Raw genomic sequence first — 27,940 nt, forward strand, 5'->3', positions numbered from 1 at the left:
AAAATGCTTTAATATTTTTCTGGTCTCTTAGCCTGGTCAGGATGTTATATTTGCTGGTTTTAGAGAGATTTGGGCCATGCTAAACCTGTGAAACATCTTAGCCAGCTAGAACCAGCTTTAGGTCTTATAACAGACTTTGAGGTCTGGAGTGTGAGACTTGTTGCTGTGTCCTGATCATCTGATTTGAACTCACTCGACTCAGATCTTGACCAGTCATGGCCACACCATATGTATATAGGGTGCAAAAACAAAAACGTTCTTATCGCTAAGTAGTTCTTAGCCTATTCCTTAACCTCTCTCTTAACGTTATGGCACGATTCCCGACACGTTCGTACACTAAGTATATCTTCTGTAAGTCACACTTTCGTAAGGTTGGTCTGGACCATTCGTGTCAATAGTTGACATATGCCCAAATTACCACGTCACATTGCTGATTCATCTTCATTCATTTATTGGGCATTGAACGCAGGTCACATGGTTGTCAGAGGATTCCCTTTCCGCTGCTTTGCCTCATGCATAGCCTTACGCGTCGTCAAACACACATATAATGTACATTACAAACTAATGTCTTTACGCAGCCTCTTCAAGCGAGCCTTTATATCTGATTGTGCACTTAGATTGACACTGCTTAATTTCCTTGTGGATTAAAGTACCTTACCATTAATATAAAAGTGTATTACATAATTTTTAGAAGTCGTTAAACCCATGTCAAGAAGCGGCACAAGTGGCACAACGGGATAAGGAGGGTGGATGATTAGCGAGGGATACCCGGTTCGTCTACCCGTCACAACATATCGTGTGAACATATTACTGACAATTTGATAATTTAATTAATAGTCTATATTTTACGGATAACTTAAACTGTTAAAATAAATGTTACTGGAATAATTTGAGGAATGTTTCATTTGCATAGAACCTGTTGTCTTTCTTAACGCCGTAATGCACCTTCGAGTGAAGTGGAAAATCGATTCCTGAGCAATCGATTCCAACTAATTCAGCTCCTTCACTTGGGACAGCGCCTCTGTAACGTCGAACGTAAGAGGCAGCGTGTTAAGAAGCTTCCTAAGGGACACTTCGGGGAACACACTTAGGAACATAAACAACTTTGGTAAGATATATCTTTCGAGTCTTCTTAGCGAGCTAAGAGTGAGCGTTATCGGGGAACCGGGCCCAGGTGTGTTTGATTAGGGTTGGAGCTGAACTCTGCAGGACTGCGGCTCTCTAGGACCGAACTTGCCTACCCCTGATCTAGGTGAAGACAGATTCTCATGGTTTCTTGTTTTTAATCACTCATCCACAATGTTAGGGGTTTTTGAGTTTTTGGGGCTGTTTTTGAAGTTTGTGCTCTGGTAATTAACGAATATTTACTGTAAAAAAGTACTATATCTGAATGAACTAAAACTCTTTTCTTTAGGTTTAACAGTATGTTAACATAATATTTTAAAGATAATCTTTTAATAATTTGTTTTAGTACAATAATAATATACATTCTAAACTATTAAATAAAATAATTAAATTATTATAAATAAATATTTTAAAACATTTAAATATATTATACATTATTTACTTACAACAAAGAATATGCCTGTATATATTTTATAAATGCTATATCATGCTTATTGTAATTCTTTTAAACAATATTAAAGAGTCTGTATATGCATAAAAATATTCAAATGGTGTTGAATTTATGTTATTATATTCAAGCTTTCAGCCTAATCAAGAACAGATTTTACTTGTCTATCAATACTGACTAGCAAATTCAGAGCCAGAATTGTAAAATTATTAAATATTACTTCTGCCTGTGATTGGAACTGTATTTTCAGATTCACATTTGAATGAAAATCAAAAGTAACAGTCATTTGCATCTCATATAGTGATGCAAGTTCATTACACATTCTAGAGCACATTTTGCCATATTTACAAATGTGTGAAATAATGCATTCTGTCAGTCATTTCTCCTCATTAGACAATGATCCAGCACAGGCCTTGCTGCAGCTCAGTTAATCCACATTAATTAAAATAGGAAATCATTCACAGTTAGAGCCAACCAGCTCCTCTCCGGTTCAGTTTGTCAATGTGGAATGAAAATTACAATATAAAACCCTAATCCACTGCACTCATAAACAGTGTGGACGAAGAACACAAATCAAGTAAATTAAAGAGGCCCTCTTGAAATATCAGGGCAGTAATAGTCCCATACTCATTTTAAATTATACTTGAGTAAATGCACAAAAGTGCTTACTTTTTATGTACTTAAGTATTAAAGGTACAATTACAGATCAGTGGATCAGTTCATTGTTTTATTTAGCAATTTTCTTAATTCTCCATTCTACTGGTCATTTGAACAGTATTGTTAGACTGAGGTTTAACTTTAAGCTAATCCTCAGTCTAACAATACTGAATTATGAATTATAAGCCTATTGTGGGTCATAAATTAGCCAAGGAAGTTCATCAGATCATACAAGTCAAGTTGACTGACTTTGATGAACTTCTTGTGTGTCCTGCCAACTATGGTGAAGAACTAAAGTCAACTGTTTTGATGACATTGTTGATTTACACTGAAGACATTCACTCTTTTTCCTAAATACATGTTATTGAACTTATTGTAACCATTCATCCATATGAATGAAAAATTAATTAATTAATTAAAAATTAAAATTAATGAAAGCTGCTTTTGCCATGGGCTAAAAAAGGTAACTGCTTTTTACCTTACAATTCAGACCTTTTCTTCCTCAAAATTCAGAGATATAAACTTGGATTTCCAAGAAGAAAATTCGGAATTGTGTAATATACACACAGAATTATGAGAAAAAAGTCTGAATTCTTCAGATTTTTTCTTCTCCTTTGCAATTCTGAGTTTATATCTATACATTTGGACTTTTTTCCCCTCAGAATTTTCTGATAAATATTCACAATTACCTTTTTTATTCTGTAGGATTTATTGGAAATGGGCTTCCATACATCCTGAAAATTGCTAACATGCTCAAAAAATGATAATATTCCACTGGAGACTCTAACAGTACAACACGAAGCTGCCTCCATGGACCATGACAATATAGGCCTTATATGATATAATCAAAAAAAAAAAAAAAAAGTAAATTAAAATCGCTAAAATCTATTTAGAAAAATCAAACAACAACAACCTCGATTTTAAGTCTCTTCCACAAACTCTCAAATGTGGGATCCGGTTGCTATACAATCTGAACAAAATGCTTGTCCTACCAAAAACTCATCCAGCAAAGTTGCTTGTATTAATCCACAGACTACCTTCATCAATCCTGAGTGCTGCATTAATGGAGCTTTACTCCCCACCAATCAATGCAGAGATTTTAAATGTCTGCTGTCCCAAAGAACCACTGGGATGTGCTTTGAGATATCATCAAAAATTTCTCTTAACACACATGACACCATATGAAATGAGTGTTGGGGACAGGACTGACCCATATTTAACTGAAATACCCAGCATTACCCACACGTATCCCAGCAACGGCCCGTCCACACTAGCATACATTTTCAAATGTTAATTTTTCTCGTTTAAACCCAGAGGGGCCCACAGGGTTTTAAATACACCACATGTGAGTTAATTAAGCCTGTGCCTGTTTGCTGCCTACTCTGTGTGATTTCAAATGTGACTAGACTGCACAAGGTGAGTGGGGTTATATTCAGAACCAATGCAGAGGTCAGAAAGTGTTTGTTAAAATTTCTAAATGATCTCCTGAGAAGAAGATACTTTAACTAAGCCATAGTTAATGCGCTCAAAACAGACTTGTGTATTCATTAAACGTGTCGTCTATTTATTTCTGCGCTTGTTTCTACTGAAAATGCACATTTCTGCTTTGGACAGCTGTGTTGATGCTCTTGCACTGATGCTGTTTAGAAGCAAATACGTTTTGTCCTTAAAGCTACATTACGAATTCACATAGTTAAAACATGAACAGACATAATCCGGTATGAAATTTGTTCAGTATGAATCACTGTGAAATTCACAATCACTTACATTACTATTGAGTGTACACAAAATTTTGCTGTCAGAAATCCATATCAGTAACAGTACTGTAAAACAAGTCTTAGAACATGAGATTTATTGTGTTTTGTATGCAATCCGAACATGTAAAACTGCATATGATTGATGCATTAGTGGAAAACAGTCTGACATGGCATGAATCATTCTCCAGGAGAAAAGAAAAACCTTTCAGTGAGCACAGGATAGTAAGGTGACATTCATAGTGTGGATTTACAAGAAACATTTGGTATTCTATAGGCTTACTAATGTATCATTGGATGGTTTGTTCACATAGACTGTGCCTGATAATATCTGCTATATTTTTCACAAAAATGTTGAAACACCTTTTTATTACATGTAGACATTGAGACGTGTATGCGCCAGATACATTCAAACATCATGTTCATCTATAATTTTCTGACATTTTTTTTAAACATTTGATTTTCTTTTTAAACTACTAAATACAATAAATAATAATAATAAATAATAAAATAGCACACCTTCCGGCATGCCTTTTTCCTCACACAAAAACATTGTAAAAATATATACATACAGAGGTAGGACAACAATGGATCATTAAAAAAACTTTTCTAAAAAAATACCTAGACAAAAATGACGAACAAAAAAAACAGAGGTGAAGGACCAGAGCGTGGAGGCATATACACGGCATGGCGTATGTTGCATGTAGAGTGGTGAACAACAGGACAACTTCCTCTCCTCATATCATCTTCTGAAAATAAACAAGCCCAAAATTACATAAAATCATAATTTTGTTGCCAAGCAATCTAGTTGTGGCACATTAAAGCAGTAACATGCAGTAATATTCTACCTAGCTCTAACCAACAAACAAATTAGTTGTATTTTTAATATTCATTGGAATACTAATACCATGGAGACCACATGAGACAACATAGTTCTTTAAAAAAGTGGAAATGTAATCATTTGCCTGATTCATTTAGTGTGCTTCCAGCTCTGCACGCTCAGTGTCCTGGAGCTTATCGATTGTTAATTTACTGCAATGCTCCAAGGCCCCACGCGTGGCCAGTGACTAATGAACATATTCAGACCATGTGCGACCAGAAGAGATCCCACACAAACTCATCTAACCTCATTTCTCCTCCTTCCTGCCCCCAAGGAACACGAGGTTGCAGAGGATTGAGAGGCAGAGCTTCTGGAGAGGGAACAGTGGCTGGACATCTGACCGCTGGACAGCAGGTTTGCTTTGAAATACTGAATTAAATCTTCATCTGTGCAGTGAAATATACAACAGTCAAATATACAGCGAGAAACAAAAAACAAAAACACAGTGTTGGGTGTTAAGTAAGTGTTAATAAGTAATTAGTTACTGTAATTGAATTACTTTTCCCTTGAAAAAGTAAAGTAAGGCATTACTCTTATTTTTTCTGTAATTGAATTACAGTTACTTCTTATGTAATTGAACTTAATACTGTGTATAGACTGAAGAACATTTATATACAATGCAATAGTGGATTTTACATCGAAATTTAAAGTCTAACCTTAAAATGCATGCTTTTTATGTACCCTTTTCACTTTAAATGCTTTGGTGAGTTAATGAGAATATCGGTAACACTTTAGTGTCCAATTCTCACTATTGACTAGTTGGTTATTAGCATGAATATTACTGGGATATTGGCTGTTTATTCTTAAACTTAACAACTACTTTACTAAGTATTAATGAGCAGTAATTAGGAGTATATTGAGGCAAAAATCATAGTTAGTTAATAGTAAGAATGGGACCCTAATCTAAAGTGTGACCAGAATAATGTCTGTTATTTATTTGAAAGAATTAAAAGAACCGTTTCATGTCTATCCTTGAATCATTAACTTGTTTTCGAGATTGATATATAGGATTTAGAAAGTAATTAGTAACAAGTAATTAAATACTTTTTGGAGAGAGTAATTTGTACAGTAATCTAATTACACTGTTGAAGAAGTAATTACTGTAGTAACTAGCAATTAATTACTTTTTTTTAGAGTAACTTACCCAACACTGATGAAGAATAAGCGACACTGCCTGCCCATGTGTGGTTCAATGGCTAATGCTGTGGGTGGTTGCCAGATTGTTTCAAGGTGTTCTAAGTGATTTTTTCTAGGGAGCTTAGGTGCAGATATTTTTGTTGATATCAATCACAACTACATTTTATAAGGAAGATGAGAGTGGTGCAAAACTTGCAGTCACGATACTAGTGTGTTACTATGGATGATGCTGTGGATGGCTGCCAGGGCATTGCTAAAGTGTTCAGTGTCACACTAGTCCAATGTCAAGAAAGCCCAGAGATGTTAATTTGCATGTTCTCTAAAAGTTTTGATTTGTAATTATATAAATGTCCTAGATCTAGATTTATATTTAACACTTATTTAAAACATTACTAATTTATACTTTTTACATTTAACACTTATAATTTAGGTTTAACATTTATATTTATATTTTATTTGTAACATTTATATTTGTTTTTATACTTAAGATTAACATTTAAATTTAAATAGAAGATTTAATATAAAAATAAATATCAAACTTAATGTTTCAGGTACTGATTTAACACAAATGCATTATTGTTTAAAACCGGCCATATTTTTCGCAACCTGTTTAATTAAAAAGCTGCCCCCTTGTTTTACCACACTGATATATAGTTATATTTATGTATTTTATTTATAACAATATACAATTTATTTATAACATTAATATTTAATGCTATAGTTAACATTTATTTTTTAGATTTACAATTAGATTTAACATATGTCTAGATTTTATGAACAACATGTATATTTATTTGTTATTAACATTTACACAAATGCATAACTTTAAAAAAACTTTTGCATAAAAATAGCTATATGTAGCAGTTTGTAACCCAATTTATTTTAAACATAATTTTTTAAAAATTCAATTAACATTCATATTTTAGATATACATGTAACATTTCTATTTATTTTTTATATTTAAGATTTAACATTTGCATTTAGATTTAAATAGATAATTTAGACAACACATTTAGATTTCATAATCTATATATATATATATATATATATAAATTTTAAGTATTGTTTTATACAAATACATTTTAAAATGCTTAATATTTACATAAAACTAGCCATTTTTAGAAGTTTTACCATTTCTATGTTAAAAATTACATACCATATTTTAATGCATTGCAATGTGAATGCCAAGGTATTTTGGGGTTGATTTTTAGTACTAATAGTGATACTTGCAATCTCTACTAGCTAAGGATTTTTTTGCTCCCCCTTAAGTCTGACCTTGTGTGCTCCACTGTGCAGCTGTTCTGCGGTCTGATCTTCTCTCTCTGTGTTGTGGGGGCGTCCTGCTCCCGCCGTTGTCCAGTGTGTCTGTCATGTGCTTGAGTGGGTCCTCGGTTACAGGAGGGGGCTCAGGTGGAGGAGGCAGGTCTGCAGACACGCACAATCCAAAAGTGTGAATGATCATCTATCCACTCCATTTTTATAGAAGAACAACTGCTTTAATTACTTCAATCAATAATTGATTAACTATGTGTAATATTCTTACTCCCTGGTTTCAGTGCTTCACGTCTCGCAAGGCCATCCTTTTGAGATTTCTTCTTAGGCCTGGGCTTCTGAATTGAGGACGTGAATGATGTATATTCTCCTAATAGCAGTGCAGATTAAAGTAAACAAAGATTATGTACTCCCTACATAATCATCAGCAATGTAATAAAAACTGTTATTTTTCCAGCGGTGAAGGGCCTACTTGTGCCTGTGTTGTTGGAGAACAGTTCCTCCATTTCAGCAATGACTCTCCAAGGACCGCTGTGGTTGGGAACGCTGCCATTAAGAGACTCTGTCTTGGTTAACAGCTTTGGGTTGGAAAGAGCAAACTGTGTATTGTGTGCACACTGTGTTTTCCTGTTGAATAGACACACGAGAGTTTTGCCAAGTCAGATTCTAAAGCTACTGTCATGGCAAGAACAAAGTAAAATCAGTTTTAATAAAGAAAAAAGATAAAAATATATGAAGAGATATGAAAAGATAAGATATGAAAGGATATTTTAAAGATTTATTTAAAGATATGAACAGAAATTGTAATATTAATATTCTTGTGATGGCAAAGTTGAATTTTTAGGAGCCATTAATTCAAAATCAATCTATCAATCTGTCTATTATTCATTGATTATATTGAGCTGTCAAATCAACTATGGTTAGGTAACAACTTAAATTTCAGTTTGTTCCACACACACACACACAAAATAGGCTACTGTATAACAATGCTTCTTTGCATAAAAATGGCCATATTTAGGAGTTTTACCATTTTTAACCCAATTTACTTAAAAAATGGCCAATTAACATCCTGTTCATTCATTCATTCATGATGCTAAGCTGTCAAATCAAATATGGTTGGACAACCTAAATAACAACTAAAATGTAAGTTTGTTCTGCACAAAAAACATATCGCTATGTCATATCACTTCAGAAGACATGTAATATAGTAAAGTCATCTGAGCAACTTTGTTACTTTTGGGGTGCTTTTTTCCCTAGGATTGCAGCCAGGATGCTCTTCAATTCACATGATGTGTTCCACAAAAATAACATGAAGGTGAACTACTCCTTTAAAGTGTGTGTTTACCGTGGCAGCAGGTCCGGATGGTGCAGGTTCGGCGGGTACTGCTCCTCGCTGGGGGAGGGTGTGAGAGTTGCTGTGGACTGCAGGCTGTAGGTCGTGGCCCTGTTGGTTTCCTCTCCTCTCAAAGGCAGAGTGGCTACGTCCTCCAGACCCTCAATCAGATAAGATCGCTCGGGCAGTGGAGGACACCACTCTTCATCTTCCTCAGGGCTTTTGAGATGTAAACATTAGGATTCCAGTTAAACCTAAAATATTGGTACACTACTAAAACACAAACTAGGTTTAAAACAAAGCAAGAAAAAATAAACTTCATACAAACACACAAAGAGAACACATATCAAAAGACTCTGGACCCCTGATGCATCTAGCAGCGATTTCATTACACGATAAAAGACTGAGGTAAATAAAACCAGACTGTGGTCCTTTGAAAAAAGTAAAAAAAATAATATAAAAGAGAATCCAATGTGGGTACAAAAGACAGCATTGTAAAAAAGCTTATCAAAAATTTGTCAAAGCGGTTTCATCCATGGAGGGTGATGATAAAAATATGATGTGAAAGGAAGAAAGCATTTGAGGACAAAGGTTGATATGTGTGGTTCCGCTTCATTCCAACCCGTGGCTATTCTTACAGGTTCATTCCGAGAAGCCGCGTCTCAAACAGCCAGGACGGCTTGGCTCTAAGCACTAACATCATTAGCCCCTGTCACTTTGAGCTGAAACATCAAATACGTTTAGATAAGACCACAATTTATCGCCCAGACTACATTTTACCATGTTGCACAGGTTCCATATTGGGTCACTTTTCTGACAAGGAGAATTATATCCAGAGGTGTCTGAACTTAAAAGAAAAAAAGTCGGATGACAGCTACTGAAAAGCAGGTTTATAAGTTGATGAAATCTTCTAGAAATGGCCTGAGAGACTCTAATAAAAAATATAAAAGAGTAACACGGTCTCAACACAGATTTTGGACATGTACTGTCATATTAACATGGGTTTTTAAACACATTCCATGGTCTTTTAACATGGTACCATGATATTACCATGGTATTTTAACATGGTACCATGGTTATTTGACATTTCCATGAAATTAGCATGTTTTCTTTTTAATTGTACCACAGTTTTTGGACATGTACCTTGGTATTAGCATGGTTTTTTGAACAAGTACCATGTTCTTTTGATATGGTACCATTGTTTTTGGATATGTAGTGTACTACGATGTTACCATGGTATTTTAACATGGTACCATGGTTATTTGACATTTACCGTGGAATTAGCATTTCTTTTAAATTGTACCACAGTTTTTGACATGCACCATAGTATTATCATGGCTTTTTGAACAAGTACCATGGTTTTCTGATATGGAACAATGGTTGTTGACAATTTTCCATGGTATTAACATGATATTTTAACATGGTACCATGGTACATTTACTGTGGTATTTTCATGTTTTTTTTTATTGTACCACAGTTTTTGGACATACACCTTGGTATTAACATTGGTTTTTGAACAAGTACCATGTTCTTTTGACATGGTACCATGGTTATTTGAAATTTACCATGGTATTAGCATGTTTTTTAAATTATACAACAGTTTTTAAACATGCAGCATGGCATTTCAATGGTTTTATCGTGCAGTATAATGGCTTTGGACATGCACCATAGTAATACCATGATTTTTAGATACAGTATGTACCATGGTATTATGATGTTTTTGGTACCAAGAGCTTGGACTGTGGTATTAAAATGGATTTTTGAATAACAAATACCATGGTCATTTGACATAATATTATGGTTTGTGGACATTTACCATAGTAGTATCATGTATTTTTTTTACTGTACCACAGTCTTTGGACATGCAACATGGTAATACCATGTTTTTCAGATATGAACCATTTCAATGACATGTTACCATGGCTTTTTGATCATGTATCATGATCACAGCATGTTTTTTGTACATTTACCACAAACTACCATGCTTATCTGGACATATACAAATGTTCTGCCTTAGAATGGTTATTACCTGTGTCTTTTGTCTGTGTTTTGAACATCCTTGTTTTGTACTGAATGTAGGGACAACACATCAGACCAAGTTGGTGAAGAGGTTTGTCCTAGAGACTTCTGCTTCATCAGTTTGGCTGTAAAACAGCATGAAACAAGGCTAAACTCAAGTCCATCTGCATAAAATTGACATCAGCATTTGTTGCAGCACTTGTTGCTCCAATCTGTCTGCATAATTCCGACCTAATACCTAAAGGACCAAACCCTTAACCCTCATGATTGAAATCAATGTCACTCCTACCATTTTCGCCTCTTGGGTACTGAAGTTTTGCATAATCTGCTCCACTGTGGCTGGACTGAAGGCTCCACTGATCCAAGTCCTGCTCTATGCTGTAGAGGTCAGTTTTGGAGAGGACTGGTGTGCTGGTGTATGGGTCTGGACCCTGAGAGTACAGGCTGCACACGTCATGACCATCTGCATCGGCTGGGTTAATGGTACAGTATATTGCGCCTTCATTAGAGGCTGGGCTGTACTTCCCATTCTGGCTCAGATAATTGGATAATCCTGAAGCTGGAAAACAGATTAATGAGTTATAGGAGATTTGATTTGTAAGTGTGACAGTACCATAATGTAGAGGAACACCCATGACAGAGATCTTACTGTTGTAGTATTGATCTGTGGAATCAAGTCTGCCTGCACAGCAGTTGACAGAGTCTTTTCCATTTCGAGAGAAGTTGCTGGTAGGCCACGAGTCAGCCAGCCAAGGGTAGTTACCCAAGTGTGACTCCAGCAAACATGGCCTGTAAAGGAAATTAAATCATTTAATTGAAAATAAATTATTTTACATTAAATATAAAAAAGTGTTACAATTATTTTTTAAGAAATAATAATATATGTGTGTGTGATGCGATCTAGGAAAACCCACCACATGGTGAAATTTGACCTTTTTTAGGTTTTGATACTATATGAAAGCTGGATTCAAGCTTTCCAAAACTGTTTTTTATTTTGTTCATAGTGGCTATCTGAATTTTGCTGATAGCTATGATTTTCAAGAATGGAATTTTGAGAAAAACAGGTTTAAAGTGAGGCAAAGAAAATAGAAACACAACCGTCAAGTATCACAAGTAGAAGTCACTTTACTGTGGTAAAATACTTATTTTAGTCAATGTACATGATGTAAAAGATACAAAATGACCCCAAGGAACACACAACACTTGCAAACATTTGAACATTAAGTGTATATATCTGTTCATAAAACATCACAGATTACAGTGTGCAGGCTATCTCCAATTCTTCTCCTGTTCTACTCTGGACTTATTCCTGGCGCAGACACAGTTCGGGGTTGTAACTTGTAGTTTTTCCGTTGTTTATCATGGGCATAGTCTCTGAAATTTTGATCACACCTTGTATGTTTAGATAGCACGAATAGTGTACCTTGTAGTTTACATTTAGGAAAGTGAGCGCAACTGTTTGCGCACCTCAAGACAGTCATCGGACTTCTCATTGGACTCCTCACACACACATACACACACACACACACACACATATATATATATACATAAATATATATATTTTTATTTTTTATTAAACAAATTAATACTCATTTTAATGTTCATCTTTCTTTACTTTTCCTGACCACTTTCCATGCTCTACTGTGGGTAAATTTGAATTCTCCTATGATACAGACCTTCCATTTATAAGATCCGACCCATCACCACGAGAGAGTGCGACTAAAGAAAAAAATATTAGAAAGAATTTATCACAAAAGCTCTTTTGACAACATGATTTTAAGACACACGTTGTTAATTTTGTGCTAGTATGGAAAGAAGGTTACCTGCGGGCGTATATGCAAAGGAAGTAGTATAGTGTCCAAGTTCTTTCCTCCTCCTGTGTCTGCAGTAGATCCAGGTACTGAAACCCATTAGAACCATCCAGGATGATACACCAATCCCGGCGATGAAAGCTGGCTGACGGACCACCCCTGTGATCTGCTCGGATAGGCTGACACTATCATCCTTCACCACTGACAAGGACTGATCTATTGCTACTTCTGATTTAAGATATAAGGAGGAAATGGAAAAAAGTGAATAAGAGCGATTATGTGAAAACGGAAAAGAGACAGAAGGGTAAATGCTTCTTGTCTTATACAGGAAACATTTGATCAAAATATACTTCCCCTATCATCTATCTTCAACTGACACACAGCATGAAAATCCCAAACATTTTCGATTCCTTAATATAAAATACGAGTAAATGCTGAGATAAGAATCTGTTAGGTGGGATAAATGTCACCATCAGAGGAGTGTGGTAAATATTTTTTATAAACCTGCTGGACAAATCCAGCTTAAACTGGCAGCTGTGTTTTGGACAGCACAAAACATGGTAGCAGGATTAATAGCTGGCCTAGCTGATTATTAGCTGGAACAAGCCGCTCATTAGCTGGACAAGCTGGTCCAAGAAGATTATCGCTTGTTCAGTCTGACCAAGATGGTTATTAGATAGTCAAAACTAGTTATTAGCTAAAACTGGTGAAGATGGTCATTAGCTTGTCCAAGCAGGTTATTAAGCAATATCGTATCGCATATCGAATATCGCATTTTTTAACAAGGTATTGCATATCGCATTTTTCTTCAATATCGCACAGCCCTAGTCCAAGCTGGTTACTAACTGGTCACTGCTGGTCTTAACTGGTTCAATCGGGCTGTTAGCTGGCCAAGATGGTTATTAGATAGTCAAAACTAGTTATTAGCTAGATCAAGCATTTTGTTTTTGGCTTGTTTAAGAAGGTCATTAGCTAGCCAAAATGCTTATTAGCAGGTCTAACTGGTCAGTAGTTGGCTCAAGCCAGTCATTAACAGGCCAAGACAGTTATTAGTCCAAGCTGGTTATTACCTGGTCACAGCTGTTTTTTTAGCAGGTTCAATCTAGCCATTACCTGGCCAAGATGATTATTAGCTAGCCAAAATGAGCAGGTCTGGTTATTAGTTGGATCAAGCCAGTCATTAGCTGCCCAAAATTGTTATCTGTCCAAGCTGGTTACTAACTGGTCACTGTTGGTTTTTACCTGGTTCAGTTTGGTTGTTAGGTGGCCAATCTGGTCATTACCTGGCCAAGATTGTTATTAGCTATTCCAAGCTGTTTATTAGCTGGTCAATGCTGGTTTTTAACTGGTTTAATCTGGTTGCTAGGGGGCCAAGATGGTTATTAGCTGGATCAAGCATGTTAATAGCTGGTGAAGAGGGTTATTAGCAGGTCTAAACTGGTTGTTAGTTGGATCAAGCCAGTTATTAGCTGGCCAAAACAGTTATTGGTCACAGCTGTTTATTATCCGGTCAGTGCTGGTTTTCAGCTGGTTCAATCTGGTCATTACCTTGCCAAGCTGGTCGAAGCTGGTTATTAGTTGAATCAAGCCACTCATTAGCTGGCCAAGCTGGTCATTACATGGCATCTATTATGACAACCTGGTAACTGGTTTGTTGACCAGCTTTGACCAGTTAGAAACCAGCTATCATGTTTCAAAAAGCAGCTACTAGTTTAAGGTGTTCCTGGGAAGAAATGATGGCAGTACTCACTCAGGAAGATGAACACGGGTTGGCTATGAGTGCCCACTCCTGCAATTGTCACCGCTGCGACCTGCACGCGATACATAGACTCGGGCAACAGCCCGTCCAACAGCACCCACAGCGTATCCCCATCCACACTCCTGTTGATCATCTGCTGAGACTCGTTTCCTACACACCACACCTGTACGACACAGAAACAGACATAGGCCATTACTATTTTACCTAGCAGTCACTGAGAGGCTCTCCACATAAAGGCTTCACTGGTCTCACCCTGTACTCTAGTATGAGTTCTTCTGGCACATCAGGGGGAGGAGGCTGCCAGGACACTCGCACAGTTGAACTGTTACTTAACTGCACCACGCTGACTCCCTGAGGAGGGCCGCTCAGCACTAAAAGCAGAAATATGAAGGGCAAATGTCAAAACATTAACATTACAGCAAAAGTTTGAGGGTAAAATGAAAGAGTTGCATATCAAAACAAGTCTTGCCTTCATCAGGAGTGCGAACCACAGCTATTTCACTGTCAATCCCCTGAAACTCATTGTAATACGGTCTCATTTTGAACTCGTATTCTTTTCCTCTGTGTAGCTCTGATAGGACAGCAGTGTGTAGGGGACCTGCGTTTACGTCCTGGATCATCCACGCACTCCCCACAGGCCTGTAATACATCCTGTAACCTTCAATATAGCGAGGATGCCGGTCAAGCTGAAATAATATCAACACATACATATGGTATCATGAGTTTCAGATCTTGTGAATGGCCATGTAATTTTGCCTCATTTATATGTGGGTCAAAGACGTTAAGATGTCCGCACCAAAATAAATTTAGGCTGTATTCACACAAGGAAAGTCCGCTAGTTCACTTGCTTTGGTCCGATGTTTATTTTTTTTGTTTTGTGCGGTTCGCTTTCACACTGCCCTTTTTGCAAGTGAACCAGAAATTGTAAACAAAACCACTAAGTGTGCTAAGGTCATCCATTGGACAGAAATTCTCAAGCAGGGAAAACAGGAAGTGCAAAACAGGCTAATCATGGAGATCTTTCGTAGAGCAATTTTTATTCTTTTACTGATTTGGTGTTATCAGATACTAATGCAATATGAAGAAACTTATGAGCATCATATGAGACAATGTCATACGATGTTGTAAGTACAACTTGCCGAAAATAAAATCTATAGATAAAATACTTAAAGCATATCACAATGCCAGTTTAAACATTTAACCTAGATAAATGTGCGCTATTAGGCGCATATCCAATCGTTTGTGTGGAGAGTGGAAGCTGAATGTGCTTCAGGACATCAGAGGAAACTAATTAAATGCGCTGTCATTTTTGCTCATACAGGTAAAAATAATACATCGTTCGGAACTGTAAAGGGTATATTTGTGTGCACTCACAATATCAACAAAACACTGTGCTTTTGTCAAATAAAGAAAACAAATAGGATGCGCTTGCCGTCTCGGTGTTGAACAGGAGCGCTTCACAAAAATGAACCAATAACGAATATTTTCCTTACAGATGATGAATATATCTATAGAAAGCTTTAAATGACCACAAAACGAAATCATTCAAATCCCAAAAAACCCTTTCATTATGTAATCCGTAAAGACGCATTTTGTGTCCATGATGAGATGGTGAGTCAGGATCATCAATTTCATCTTTGTGACACTGACTCAGAAAACCCTAGTTGATTAATAAATAATTCAAAAATCTTCTTATTAGTTTCCCCCAACATATTCATGGTAACTTTTGCGGCAAGCTTTAGCCTATTTAGAGCGCTCACGTCATGTCACGTTTCTGTGTGCCATGATCACAAAATAAATCATAATTTGCATGCATTTTTAAGCATTGTGGTTTAAAAATAAGTGATTTAAGCCATTGAAACACAAACAACAACTCTACATGCGCAAGCTGTATGTTTCTGAGCGCAATTTCTGCAATTGGGTCGGATCGAGGTCGGGTCATATTCACACCTTAAACGAACCGTACCAGAGTTGGTTTGGAAGCGGACTGAGACCACCTCTTCAGCTGGGTCTCGGTACGGTTGTTTGGTCCGCACTCGAGTGCGATTGCTGTATTCACACCTGCCAAAAAGGTCCGCACCAAGGGGAAACAAACTTTCGATTCAATCGAACCAAACAAGACAGGTGTGAATACACAAGGGCTGCACGATAAATTGCATGCGATATTTAACGCGCATCTTGTCAGAAAGCTGGTTCTGTAATCAGCGGTAAATCTCCATCACCTGTGGGCTTTTCACATTGAGCAGCATTAACTACACAGAGCCGTTGTTCACTGACGATATAAAAAATATACTAAATGGTTGTTAGTTGGATCAAGCCAGTTATTAGCTGGCCAAAACAGTTATTGGTCACAGCTGTTTATTATCCGGTCAGTGCTGGTTTTCAGCTGGTTCAATCTGGTCATTACCTTGCCAAGCTGGTCGAAGCTGGTTATTAGTTGAATCAAGCCACTCATTAGCTGGCCAAGCTGGTCATTACATGGCATCTATTATGACAACCTGGTAACTGGTTTGTTGACCAGCTTTGACCAGTTAGAAACCAGCTATCATGTTTCAAAAAGCAGCTACTAGTTTAAGGTGTTCCTGGGAAGAAATGATGGCTCACTCAGGAAGATGAACACGGGTTGGCTATGAGTGCCCACTCCTGCAATTGTCACCGCTGCGACCTGCACGCGATACATAGACTCGGGCAACAGCCCGTCCAACAGCACCCACAGCGTATCCCCATCCACACTCCTGTTGATCATCTGCTGAGACTCGTTTCCTACACACCACACCTGTACGACACAGAAACAGACATAGGCCATTACTATTTTACCTAGCAGTCACTGAGAGGCTCTCCACATAAAGGCTTCACTGGTCTCACCCTGTACTCTAGTATGAGTTCTTCTGGCACATCAGGGGGAGGAGGCTGCCAGGACACTCGCACAGTTGAACTGTTACTTAACTGCACCACGCTGACTCCCTGAGGAGGGCCGCTCAGCACTAAAAGCAGAAATATGAAGGGCAAATGTCAAAACATTAACATTACAGCAAAAGTTTGAGGGTAAAATGAAAGAGTTGCATATCAAAACAAGTCTTGCCTTCATCAGGAGTGCGAACCACAGCTATTTCACTGTCAATCCCCTGAAACTCATTGTAATACGGTCTCATTTTGAACTCGTATTCTTTTCCTCTGTGTAGCTCTGATAGGACAGCAGTGTGTAGGGGACCTGCGTTTACGTCCTGGATCATCCACGCACTCCCCACAGGCCTGTAATACATCCTGTAACCTTCAATATAGCGAGGATGCCGGTCAAGCTGAAATAATATCAACACATACATATGGTATCATGAGTTTCAGATCTTGTGAATGGCCATGTAATTTTGCCTCATTTATATGTGGGTCAAAGACGTTAAGATGTCCGCACCAAAATAAATTTAGGCTGTATTCACACAAGGAAAGTCCGCTAGTTCACTTGCTTTGGTCCGATGTTTATTTTTTTTGTTTTGTGCGGTTCGCTTTCACACTGCCCTTTTTGCAAGTGAACCAGAAATTGTAAACAAAACCACTAAGTGTGCTAAGGTCATCCATTGGACAGAAATTCTCAAGCAGGGAAAACAGGAAGTGCAAAACAGGCTAATCATGGAGATCTTTCGTAGAGCAATTTTTATTCTTTTACTGATTTGGTGTTATCAGATACTAATGCAATATGAAGAAACTTATGAGCATCATATGAGACAATGTCATACGATGTTGTAAGTACAACTTGCCGAAAATAAAATCTATAGATAAAATACTTAAAGCATATCACAATGCCAGTTTAAACATTTAACCTAGATAAATGTGCGCTATTAGGCGCATATCCAATCGTTTGTGTGGAGAGTGGAAGCTGAATGTGCTTCAGGACATCAGAGGAAACTAATTAAATGCGCTGTCATTTTTGCTCATACAGGTAAAAATAATACAAACTGTAAAACTGTAAAGGGTATATTTGTGTGCACTCACAATATCAACAAAACACTGTGCTTTTGTCAAATAAAGAAAAATGCGCTTGCGCGCTTGCCGTCTCGGTGTTGAACAGGAGCGCTTCACAAAAATGAACCAATAACGAATATTTTCCTTACAGATGATGAATATATCTATAGAAAGCTTTAAATGACCACAAAACGAAATCATTCAAATCCCAAAAAACCCTTTCATTATGTAATCCGTAAAGACGCATTTTGTGTCCATGATGAGATGGTGAGTCAGGATCATCAATTTCATCTTTGTGACACTGACTCAGAAAACCCTAGTTGATTAATAAATAATTCAAAAATCTTCTTATTAGTTTCCCCCAACATATTCATGGTAACTTTTGCGGCAAGCTTTAGCCTATTTAGAGCGCTCACGTCATGTCACGTTTCTGTGTGCCATGATCACAAAATAAATCATAATTTGCATGCATTTTTAAGCATTGTGGTTTAAAAATAAGTGATTTAAGCCATTGAAACACAAACAACAACTCTACATGCGCAAGCTGTATGTTTCTGAGCGCAATTTCTGCAATTGGGTCGGATCGAGGTCGGGTCATATTCACACCTTAAACGAACCGTACCAGAGTTGGTTTGGAAGCGGACTGAGACCACCTCTTCAGCTGGGTCTCGGTACGGTTGTTTGGTCCGCACTCGAGTGCGATTGCTGTATTCACACCTGCCAAAAAGGTCCGCACCAAGGGGAAACAAACTTTCGATTCAATCGAACCAAACAAGACAGGTGTGAATACACAAGGGCTGCACGATAAATTGCATGCGATATTATTCACACCTGCCAAAAAGGTCCGCACCAAGGGGAAACAAACTTTCGATTCAATCGAACCAAACAAGACAGGTGTGAATACACAAGGGCTGCACGATAAATCGCATGCGATATTTAACGCGCATCTTGTCAGAAAGCTGGTTCTGTAATCAGCGGTAAATCTCCATCACCTGTGGGCTTTTCACATTGAGCAGCATTAACTACACAGAGCCGTTGTTCACTGACGATATAAAAAATATACTAAATATCGCATGCGATTTATCATGCAGCCCTATAATACACCCTTACAAAAGTGATTTTATATCCATAGAAAGCACATTAAATGTAAGTAAAGTGTCTACTTCTAAGGTTTCAAATAAGTTTTTGGAGAATAAAATGTCAAAATTTGGTTTAAATAATGTTACATTGTCATTCAGTGTAACACAATATTTATGTAAAAAACAACATGCTTATTCATTATTGTACATATTAAAATATATAAAAGAATAGGAGCATATTCAATTTTATTGTGTTTTAAATGAGTAAAAAAATTCTTACTGACCTATGGGCAAAACCTAGGATAGTGGCAAATTTTAAAAATGTAAAATTATAACTAATTAGTATTTGGGGTGAAAGTAATAAGTCTTTTAATATGTCATAAATTGATTTTTGTTGTAAATATGCCTGACAAGATTGTTACACCGAATTACATTTTAGTGGTCTGTAAATCAGGGGAAAATGTATGATATTTATTTTTTGCTCAGAAAAACAAAAACAAAATTGCAATTAAATTAAACAGAAAACTTTTTTTTATTTTTTTGGGGAAAAACAACAACAATTTAAAGCAGTATTACACTTATTTTTTAATGCTTAAACCCCTTTTCGTCTTTGACCCATGTACTAATGTACTGATATTTACTTATTTCTCATCATTTACCATCCCATTCAAAATGCATGTCTACATATGTACATCAAATCATATACTCACAGTCCATGTGATTTGAACACTTGTAGGGCTCAAGACTTTGGGTGTCTGCAGACGAACCTTGATCCCTCCTAAATCCATCTGCACATGTGCCTGGTCTTTCCCCTGACCTTCTGGACCATCTGAAAATGTACACACACAAAATGATGCTGATGTGAACAAACCATAAAAACAGCCATCACACACACTACACCAAAACTACACTCACCTTGTGTTCGGACTGGCTCTGAGATGGGGCTGGGGTCACTCAGGCCGTAGGAGTTGACCGCTCGGATGATGAAAAGGTACACGGTATTGGGGTAAAGCCCAGACACTGTGTGCTTCTCTAGCCTCACGAGATCAGCTACAGTCTGCCATGTGCTGCCCACTGACTGACTGGAATAAGACACAGGAAATTAACACTACATTAATTCACAAAACACATTTCCAGCTTTACAATCAAAATGAATGAATTCCATATTAATGTGTCAAATTGCAGCTTACAGTTAAGCTGATGGGATCTGTTACTGTATTACATTATTAATAAATTTAATTATTTAATATTATTTATCTTTGCTACTGATGCCTTTTTAGAAAATAACTAATTCATTGTGAATTGCTGCGCTTTGTGTCATGCCTAATAACATCCCTTATCCATAAGAAAAAAATCAGTGCAATGCTCATCCATACACATGAAAAGACATTATTTGAACTATGACAGGGTTCAATTATACAACAGAGGATACGCATTTCAATGTTCAAATAATTGTTATATTAGTAATTCTGTTCGGTGTTGGGGAAGCTACTTTGAAACTGTAGCTTGTCACGTATGTAGGATATCAGACTGAATCAGACAATCTAAGATTTGGTCAAAACCGAGTTGAGGCACGAGGAGTCACAATGTTACTGTGCTAATAAATAGTGTTTTCACTATACTTTGGATATAAATATCCATTGCAGAATTTATGTCATACGGCTCGTTCAATGAATCGCTGGCCATCTCAGTGATCAGCCGTAAAACATTGATTCTTTCCTAATTCCCTTGCATATTAATGGTGGAGTTCCCTTTAAAATCTTAAATGATTCCCTTTGAGCTAAATTATTGACCTGTTTCCCTTACACAAATCACAAGCTACTCATAATTTAAATATATTATATTAAAGCTACTCTTTAAAAGAATTAGTTAGCTACATTACAAGCTACTAACAAAGACACTGAAGACATATAAGGGATCTGTATCAGATATACAGTGGGTACGGAAAGTATTCAGACCCCCTTAAATCAGTATATTTGAATGATTTCTGAAGGATCATGTGACACTAAAGACTGACTTAATGTTCTGAAAATTCAGCTTTGCCATCACAGGAAGGAATTGCAATTCAAAATATACTGAAATAAAAAAACAGTTATTTTAAATTGTAATAATATTTAACAATTTTACTGTTTTTATTTTTGTTCAAGTAAATGCAGCCTTGCTGAGAATAAGAGCCATCTTTCAAAACAGAACCCAAACTTTATATGCTATTTAGAATGATACATAAATCTAGGATTCAGTTTTCAATTGTATAACATTAACACTACGTAGATTTATACTAAACTCTAAATAGACAACATGCAACTGTGATAAACAGTAGTAATTAACCGAGTAATAATTCAAACTGTTTTTGAACCAGTTCCTTAAAATGAATGATCAGACTCTCTAAATCAATCTGACTTTCCGAACTCTATTTGAGAGATACAGACGTTCTAGTAGAGCCTGTTTATTTATTCCCTCAGCTTGCTCAGTTGTAAGGTGGCTGTGTACAGAATACAAACACCTGCTATTTTGCCATACCGCAACCTGTCGAAAAAATAGCATGTTACTAGAAAACCTGCAGTTTTTCAAAAACAGCTGCACTATTGTCATGCAAATGAAAAATGTAGTTAACTTTGTAGCAAGTTTGTTACTCCCCAACAGACTCTAATGTCTTGTGTGAATATAAAAGCTTCACTGGCATGCTGAATTGGACACATTGGCCTTTGTTAATGAGAAAAAATGAGCACGGAGCAGGGTGTGAAGGACAATGGAGAGGATCTGGCCTCGTCTCCATGCACCGTGAGCACATAAGGTCTGCCCAGTCGACTTCTCGGACTGTGCGCACGACCATGACCTCTCAACAGAGCGAGCTGCACTATAAATCCGAGCGTCTCCTTAACAAGGTGTCAGAGCAGAGCTAAATAACGACTTGGCCTCTACCCTCGGCCTCCCTGCATCACCCTCCCTGCTGCTCTCCTGGCGGGACAATAATAGAGCCTTCTGTTCATCTGACCTCCACAGAGCCCAGAGGGACAAGTTCTGCTGAATTCTAACTGCAGCCCCAGGGAACATCCAGCCTGCAAGAGAGCAATGCTTCACTCTCACTTTACCATAAACTTCCATCCGCTCTGACATTCTGAATGACTTCTCCAACAAAACCGGCACTGTAATGAGAATGTCCGCCACTCGCTCTACCCATCAGGCTACTGGAGAGGTTGTAGGACCCCCTTCCTCATATATTTCTTTTTAATATGTAGCAGTGCTGCAGACTTTAAATCCATGCAGGAACTGACTGAATGCATTCCCCAATATTAGATAAAGTGCAAACTTTGCAGGAGAGGAATATTCCAGGCTCAATGCAAGTTAAGCTGTATCGACAGCATCCGTGACAGGCTTTTGATTACCACAAAACTCGGCCCTCAGTGTGTAAACACAAGCACAAGTCATATGTAATCCATACGGGGTCCGAAATTAAAAGTGGCTCAGGTGAAAAAATCCCACTGAATTTTAAAAAGCAGGAGAAACGCTCCATAACATGTTCCTCAGTTTTTCTTATTTGTAACATCTGATATAGTTCTTAATATTTTATTCTAGGTCTAGTTATACACAATGTGACAGAAAATATGAGTATTGGTTTTTATTGGTGACACCCTAATATCCAATTATAAAAGATATAAAAAGATGACACAGAAATAAACACAACCCCATAAAGGTGAAAAAATGCCCCTGAAAATCAAATCCAGGGGGCCAATATTGCCTCTTAATGGAAAATTGGATTTCTGACACTGAAAGTGTGTATAGTAATGCATTACAATAGAAGTCTATAAGGCAAAGCCCTGCACTGGAGTAAACCTTGTAACTTTCTCATGATGCGCATAAAGATCCAGAAAGGGTTGTTTACACTGAGGAAAAACACACAGGAATTACATATCCAGACGTTTATCCACTTAGAAAAGTAGTGCCACCTCAAAAGGCTGATTTGGGTAAAATAACAGCTCATATGACACACATATTCATACAAAATGTTAGCACTTTAACTAAAATCAAAGCTGTATGTTTATACTTTTAAACCTTCCAAAATGCTTGTTCCATAAATCATAAGTCTTCAACTTTTTCAGGCTAAGGACTTCTTGGTAGATAAGGAGACGTTTGTAGAAGAAAAATAAAAACTAAACTAAACTACAACATAATACAACATAAACGAAACCTATAATAATGTGTATGGTACCACATTTATGGATTTATACACACAAACGACATGAGGGTGAAATATATGGGGTGCTGTGTGTACATTAATGAGGAAAAAAATTAACTTAAATGGTTTTAGCAAATGGCTGCAATATAACAAAGAGTGAAAAATGTAAGGGGGTCTGAATACTTTCCGTACCCACTGTATATATGTGGTTGGTTTGGGGTCAGTAAAATTAATACTTTTATTCAGACAGGATGCATTAAATTGCTCAAAAATAACAGTAATGACATTTATTATGTAAGAAAAGGTTTCTATTTCAAATAAATGCTATTGTTTTGAACTTTTTATTCATCATAGATTCCACAAAAAATATTAAACAGTACAAATGTTTTTAACATTGATAATAATAGTAATGTTTCTTGGGCATCACATCAGTATATTTGAATGATTTCTGAAGGATCATGTGACACTAAAGACTGACTTAATGACAGGGTGAAATATTAAAATTCCAATAAAAATATGCATTTTTGGCTAAATTTATGCTGTTCGCATTAACAGCCAGAACGATCAAAAAACAAAAATGTTCCTAAGGATGCACAAGGCTATTGATGTATACACTTTAAACCCTTTGGTAACACTTTACAAAAAGGTCCCATTAGTTAACATTAGCTAATGCATTAACTGATATCAACTAACTATGGGCAAGACATTTGTTACTGTATTTGTTAATTTTCATTAACATTAGTTAATGGAAATACAACTGTTCATTGTTCATGTTACCTCAGGTCAGGTGCGTGTCAGTCTTCAACACATACTCATAAGAGTACCATGTTGAATAAAGTTGTTATTTTTGTTTTCTTAGTGTCTATGGAGGGTCAGAAAGTTCTCGGATTTCATCAAAAATATCTTCATTTGTTTTCTGAAGATGAACGAAGTTCTTACTGATTTGAAACGACATGAAGGTAAGTAATTAATGACAATTTTTATTATTGGGTGAACTAACCCTTTAAATAATATTAACAGATACCAGAGGCGGAAAGTAACGAATTACATTTACTCTCGTTACTGTAATTGAGTAGCTTTTTTGTGTACTTCTACTTTTTAAAGTAATTTTTAAAATCTGTAATTTAACTTTTACTTAAGGATGTTTTGTTTGAAATATTGTACTTCACTACTTTAAAACACATTAATAAATTAATTAAAAAAAATCACTCCCTGGAAACTACTACAGTAAATAATGGGCAGGAGAGAAAACTGGCGCTAAAATCACAAGATGCAGACAGACAAAACAGGCGTTAGTGGTGCAGACAACTGTAATTGAGTAGCTTTTTTGTGTACTTCTACTTTTTAAAGTAATTTTTAAAATCTGTAATTTTACTTTTACTTAAGGATGTTTTGTTTGAAATATTGTACTTCACTACATTTTAAAACACATTAATAAATTAATTAAAAAAAATCGCTCCCTGGAAACTACTACAGTAAATAATGGGCAGGAGAGAAAACTGGCGCTAAAATCACAAGATGCAGACAGACAAAACAGGTGCAGACACAGCTGAAAACGAAACCCCGTCATATTCTGCTGAAGTTGAACTCGAAGGAAATGAAGTGAACCCCTGGCCATATTTATGCTCTATTATGCAGTGTAAGCTGTGTTTGCCTAGGGAGACCAAACTAGCAGCTTATAAAATCTCGACATCAACCCTTTGCAAGCATGTATAGGTAAGGTAAATACTTGCATTGTTGCACTGGTGGTTAAAATGAAGCTTTGACAGTTTAGCAAGAGGTTATGCACAAATTAGCCAAAAAGACTGTGGTGCAGGGTGTGATCGTAATTGTTGTTTTAACGATGCATGATTTGATACATTATCAGTATTTTGCCAAAAATCAAACAAAACACTCAGAGTGCTGTGAAGTCTAGTAGATTAGACTAGTGCACACGCATTTAGAGTGCGTTCTTTCACTGCGTGATTCAGTCTGTTAAAATGCATTTAGAATGATCCCAAAATTCAAGATATAGGGGCAGAAAATGTATATATCATTTCATATAGTAAATCAATATCACATGAAGAGTGCCGTTTTTTTCTCCAAATATCAGTATGATTACTAACAGATTTTTTTTTTTACAACAGTTCAGTAAACAAGAAGTTAATTAAGAGACTTGCATTTTAGACACCATGTTGCCTGTTTTTGCTCTATTTCTACAATACTGATTTAATTTGCCTGGTAACAGTCCAAATGTCTTATTATTCTAAATAACTGATTCCTTTAATTAAAAACAACTGGTTTGAGATTCATAGGCCTATCCCATTTTTGCCTCCCTCCCACTGTTAAAATGTAAATTTTAAATGAGCTACTTTTTACTTTTACTTGAGTAGATTTTTAGACTGGTACTTTTACTTGTACTTAAGTAAAATGTAATTAATGTAATAGTACTTTTACTTGAGTAGAATATTTTCGTACTCTTTCCACCTCTGATAGATACAACCTTTGATTGTAACTATGCATTAATAAATGCTGAAATTAACATCAGTTAAGATGAATAAATGCTTCAGAAATATTTTTTCATTGTTAGTTCATGTTAACTAATGTAATTAACTAATGTTATTAAATGGAACCTTATTTTAAAGTGTTGCCAACCCTTTAAATGAAAGTAAAAAGGTGAAAAGTTATTCAAACAGTAGTAATTTAGCATTAATAAAGATATAAACCTGAAAGCCTCGATGATGTAGGAAGTGACAGCAGCTCCACCCTCATGTGGGTTGGGCTGCCAAGTGAGAGTGACGCTATTTGAGGTCACATCTGTCACCACGGGCTTCTGAGGAGGACCAGGCAGCTGCAGGGACTGCGAGACCCGCGGGATGGAGGACGTTCCAGTCGCTAATCACAAGATACAGAGTCAAATGTGACTGCGTCAAGGGTGCATTCTTGTCCAAGGACATTTGACTGCACATTGAAATCATCAGTACAACGTGTTTGTTGAAGTGTCAGACTTTTCAAAGTCTTATAGAGAGCTGTGTTACAGAGAAGAATGCTTGAATGCTACCTTTCACTGTCACGGTCCCACTCCAACTCGTCTCACCAGTGGAACTGGATGCGACACAGGTGTACGTCCCTGAGTCGGTCTCCTAGCAACAGAGAAGACAAAATCATCTCTGAAAGACGACGAAGATAATTGCGATCATGCAATGTTTCTGAAGTATTTGTGTGCTTTTCTCGTTCTCTCCAAATGATGCGGATCAAATGTATTGTTTCAGCCGATCAGTCATTTCAATTTGTTTTCAGTTAGTTTGAGGTCATGACTGTTAGATCTCCTCTAAGATCACTTTTGACATTCTCAACGGCTGTTTTATATTCTGCGTACCGCAGTGCAATCTGTAAAATGTCTCAATTAAGATATACAGACCTTGTACCACAGATGGCATTCATATTGGAATGTTTTTGAAATGTGAAGCAAAGAAAAGCTGTACAATACACAGCTGCTTTTCTCAAGTTACTTAAACTAACTTTTGAATGACAATGTCTTTTGAATGCTATATCAGGGTCAAAATTCTGCATTTAAAAACGGATCCCCTTTCTGTATGAATTTAAATGGACCTGACCAGATGCTACAAGAATTGCAATTAACGCACAACAGAGCAATTTTAATATTCAACATAAGAATGTTTATGATTAAACATAATTATATTATTAATTTGAAGTAATTATGCTTATATACCCTGATATACCATATTTGTGTACACTATAGCGCATACTATAACAACACACTCTTTATTTTTATTAATTAATAAAAAAATGTATACTTTGCAATAAACACAAAATAAAGACATTTTTTAAATTATATATATAAAAAAAACGAAATTAGTGCATTCTGGGAAATGAAGCATTGCTCCATTATGGTCCATAAAAAATATAGTTAATTTATCGAATAAAATGCAGGTAATATTAAACAACTAATTTATATCATAAAATGTTTCTGGAATTATTCCATATGTGCATGTGTGTATAAAAACACTATAAAAACAAATAAAATAATATAATATAAGGATTAATGTTTTATTTCATTACAACATAAACTATAATAAAGTGGATGGTACCACTTTTATGGATTTACACACACAAAGGACATGAGGGTGAAATATTAAAATTCCAAATAAAATACACATTTTTGGCAAAATGTATGCTGCTTGCATTAACAGCCAAAACGATAAAAAAAAGAAAAATGGAAAAATACAATAATGTTCCTAAGGTTAATTTTTTCACATGTACGTATTTTTTTTATTTATTTGTTTTAAAAATATATTTTTGTGTGTGTGTGTGTGTGTAATGAAAACTGAATGGGTGCATTCTGGGAAATGCTCCATTAAGGTCCATAAAAATTAAAGTTAATTAATCAAATAAAATGCAGGTAATATTAAACACAACTAATATTGATAATTCATTAATTGAATTCTGGATGACACACAACCATGATTCTTTTATGTTATGTTATGATATAAATGTATGATGCTGCTTTAACATTCAAAAGAGAGTGCCAC

At 36.3% G+C, this 27,940-nt stretch overlaps 1 protein-coding gene and 1 long non-coding RNA gene across 2 annotated transcripts in view; one reads left to right on the top strand and one right to left on the bottom strand.

Annotated features, from left to right (window-relative positions):
- The first annotated feature begins 657 nt into the window (after window positions 1-657).
- Window positions 658-7,363, top strand: LOC107582570 (uncharacterized). The gene is made up of 3 exons (XR_001608963.1): window positions 658-1,108; window positions 5,139-5,218; window positions 7,298-7,363. It is a non-coding gene; the product is annotated as an uncharacterized lncRNA (long non-coding RNA).
- The window catches only part of LOC107582568 (roundabout homolog 2), an 83,331-nt gene continuing 59,482 nt past the window's right edge, over window positions 4,092-27,940 (bottom strand). Inside the window, exons 10-27 of the mRNA XM_016268461.1 lie at window positions 26,449-26,530; window positions 26,114-26,282; window positions 20,147-20,313; window positions 19,942-20,060; window positions 17,278-17,494; window positions 17,061-17,179; window positions 16,800-16,971; window positions 12,449-12,664; window positions 12,302-12,344; window positions 11,275-11,414; window positions 10,915-11,184; window positions 10,636-10,750; window positions 8,619-8,825; window positions 7,746-7,900; window positions 7,545-7,643; window positions 7,277-7,426; window positions 5,111-5,250; window positions 4,092-4,733 (exon numbers count right to left, since the gene is read on the bottom strand). Coding sequence (XP_016123947.1) covers window positions 4,722-4,733; window positions 5,111-5,250; window positions 7,277-7,426; window positions 7,545-7,643; window positions 7,746-7,900; window positions 8,619-8,825; window positions 10,636-10,750; window positions 10,915-11,184; window positions 11,275-11,414; window positions 12,302-12,344; window positions 12,449-12,664; window positions 16,800-16,971; window positions 17,061-17,179; window positions 17,278-17,494; window positions 19,942-20,060; window positions 20,147-20,313; window positions 26,114-26,282; window positions 26,449-26,530 — 2,592 coding nt within the window. The 3' untranslated portion in view covers window positions 4,092-4,721. The remainder of the gene's footprint in view (window positions 4,734-5,110; window positions 5,251-7,276; window positions 7,427-7,544; window positions 7,644-7,745; window positions 7,901-8,618; window positions 8,826-10,635; window positions 10,751-10,914; window positions 11,185-11,274; window positions 11,415-12,301; window positions 12,345-12,448; window positions 12,665-16,799; window positions 16,972-17,060; window positions 17,180-17,277; window positions 17,495-19,941; window positions 20,061-20,146; window positions 20,314-26,113; window positions 26,283-26,448; window positions 26,531-27,940) is intronic.

The sequence above is a fragment of the Sinocyclocheilus grahami genome, unplaced genomic scaffold (assembly GCF_001515645.1).
Source record: "Sinocyclocheilus grahami isolate Dianchi unplaced genomic scaffold, SAMN03320097.WGS_v1.1 scaffold46.1, whole genome shotgun sequence".
Lineage (NCBI taxonomy): Eukaryota > Metazoa > Chordata > Actinopteri > Cypriniformes > Cyprinidae > Sinocyclocheilus > Sinocyclocheilus grahami.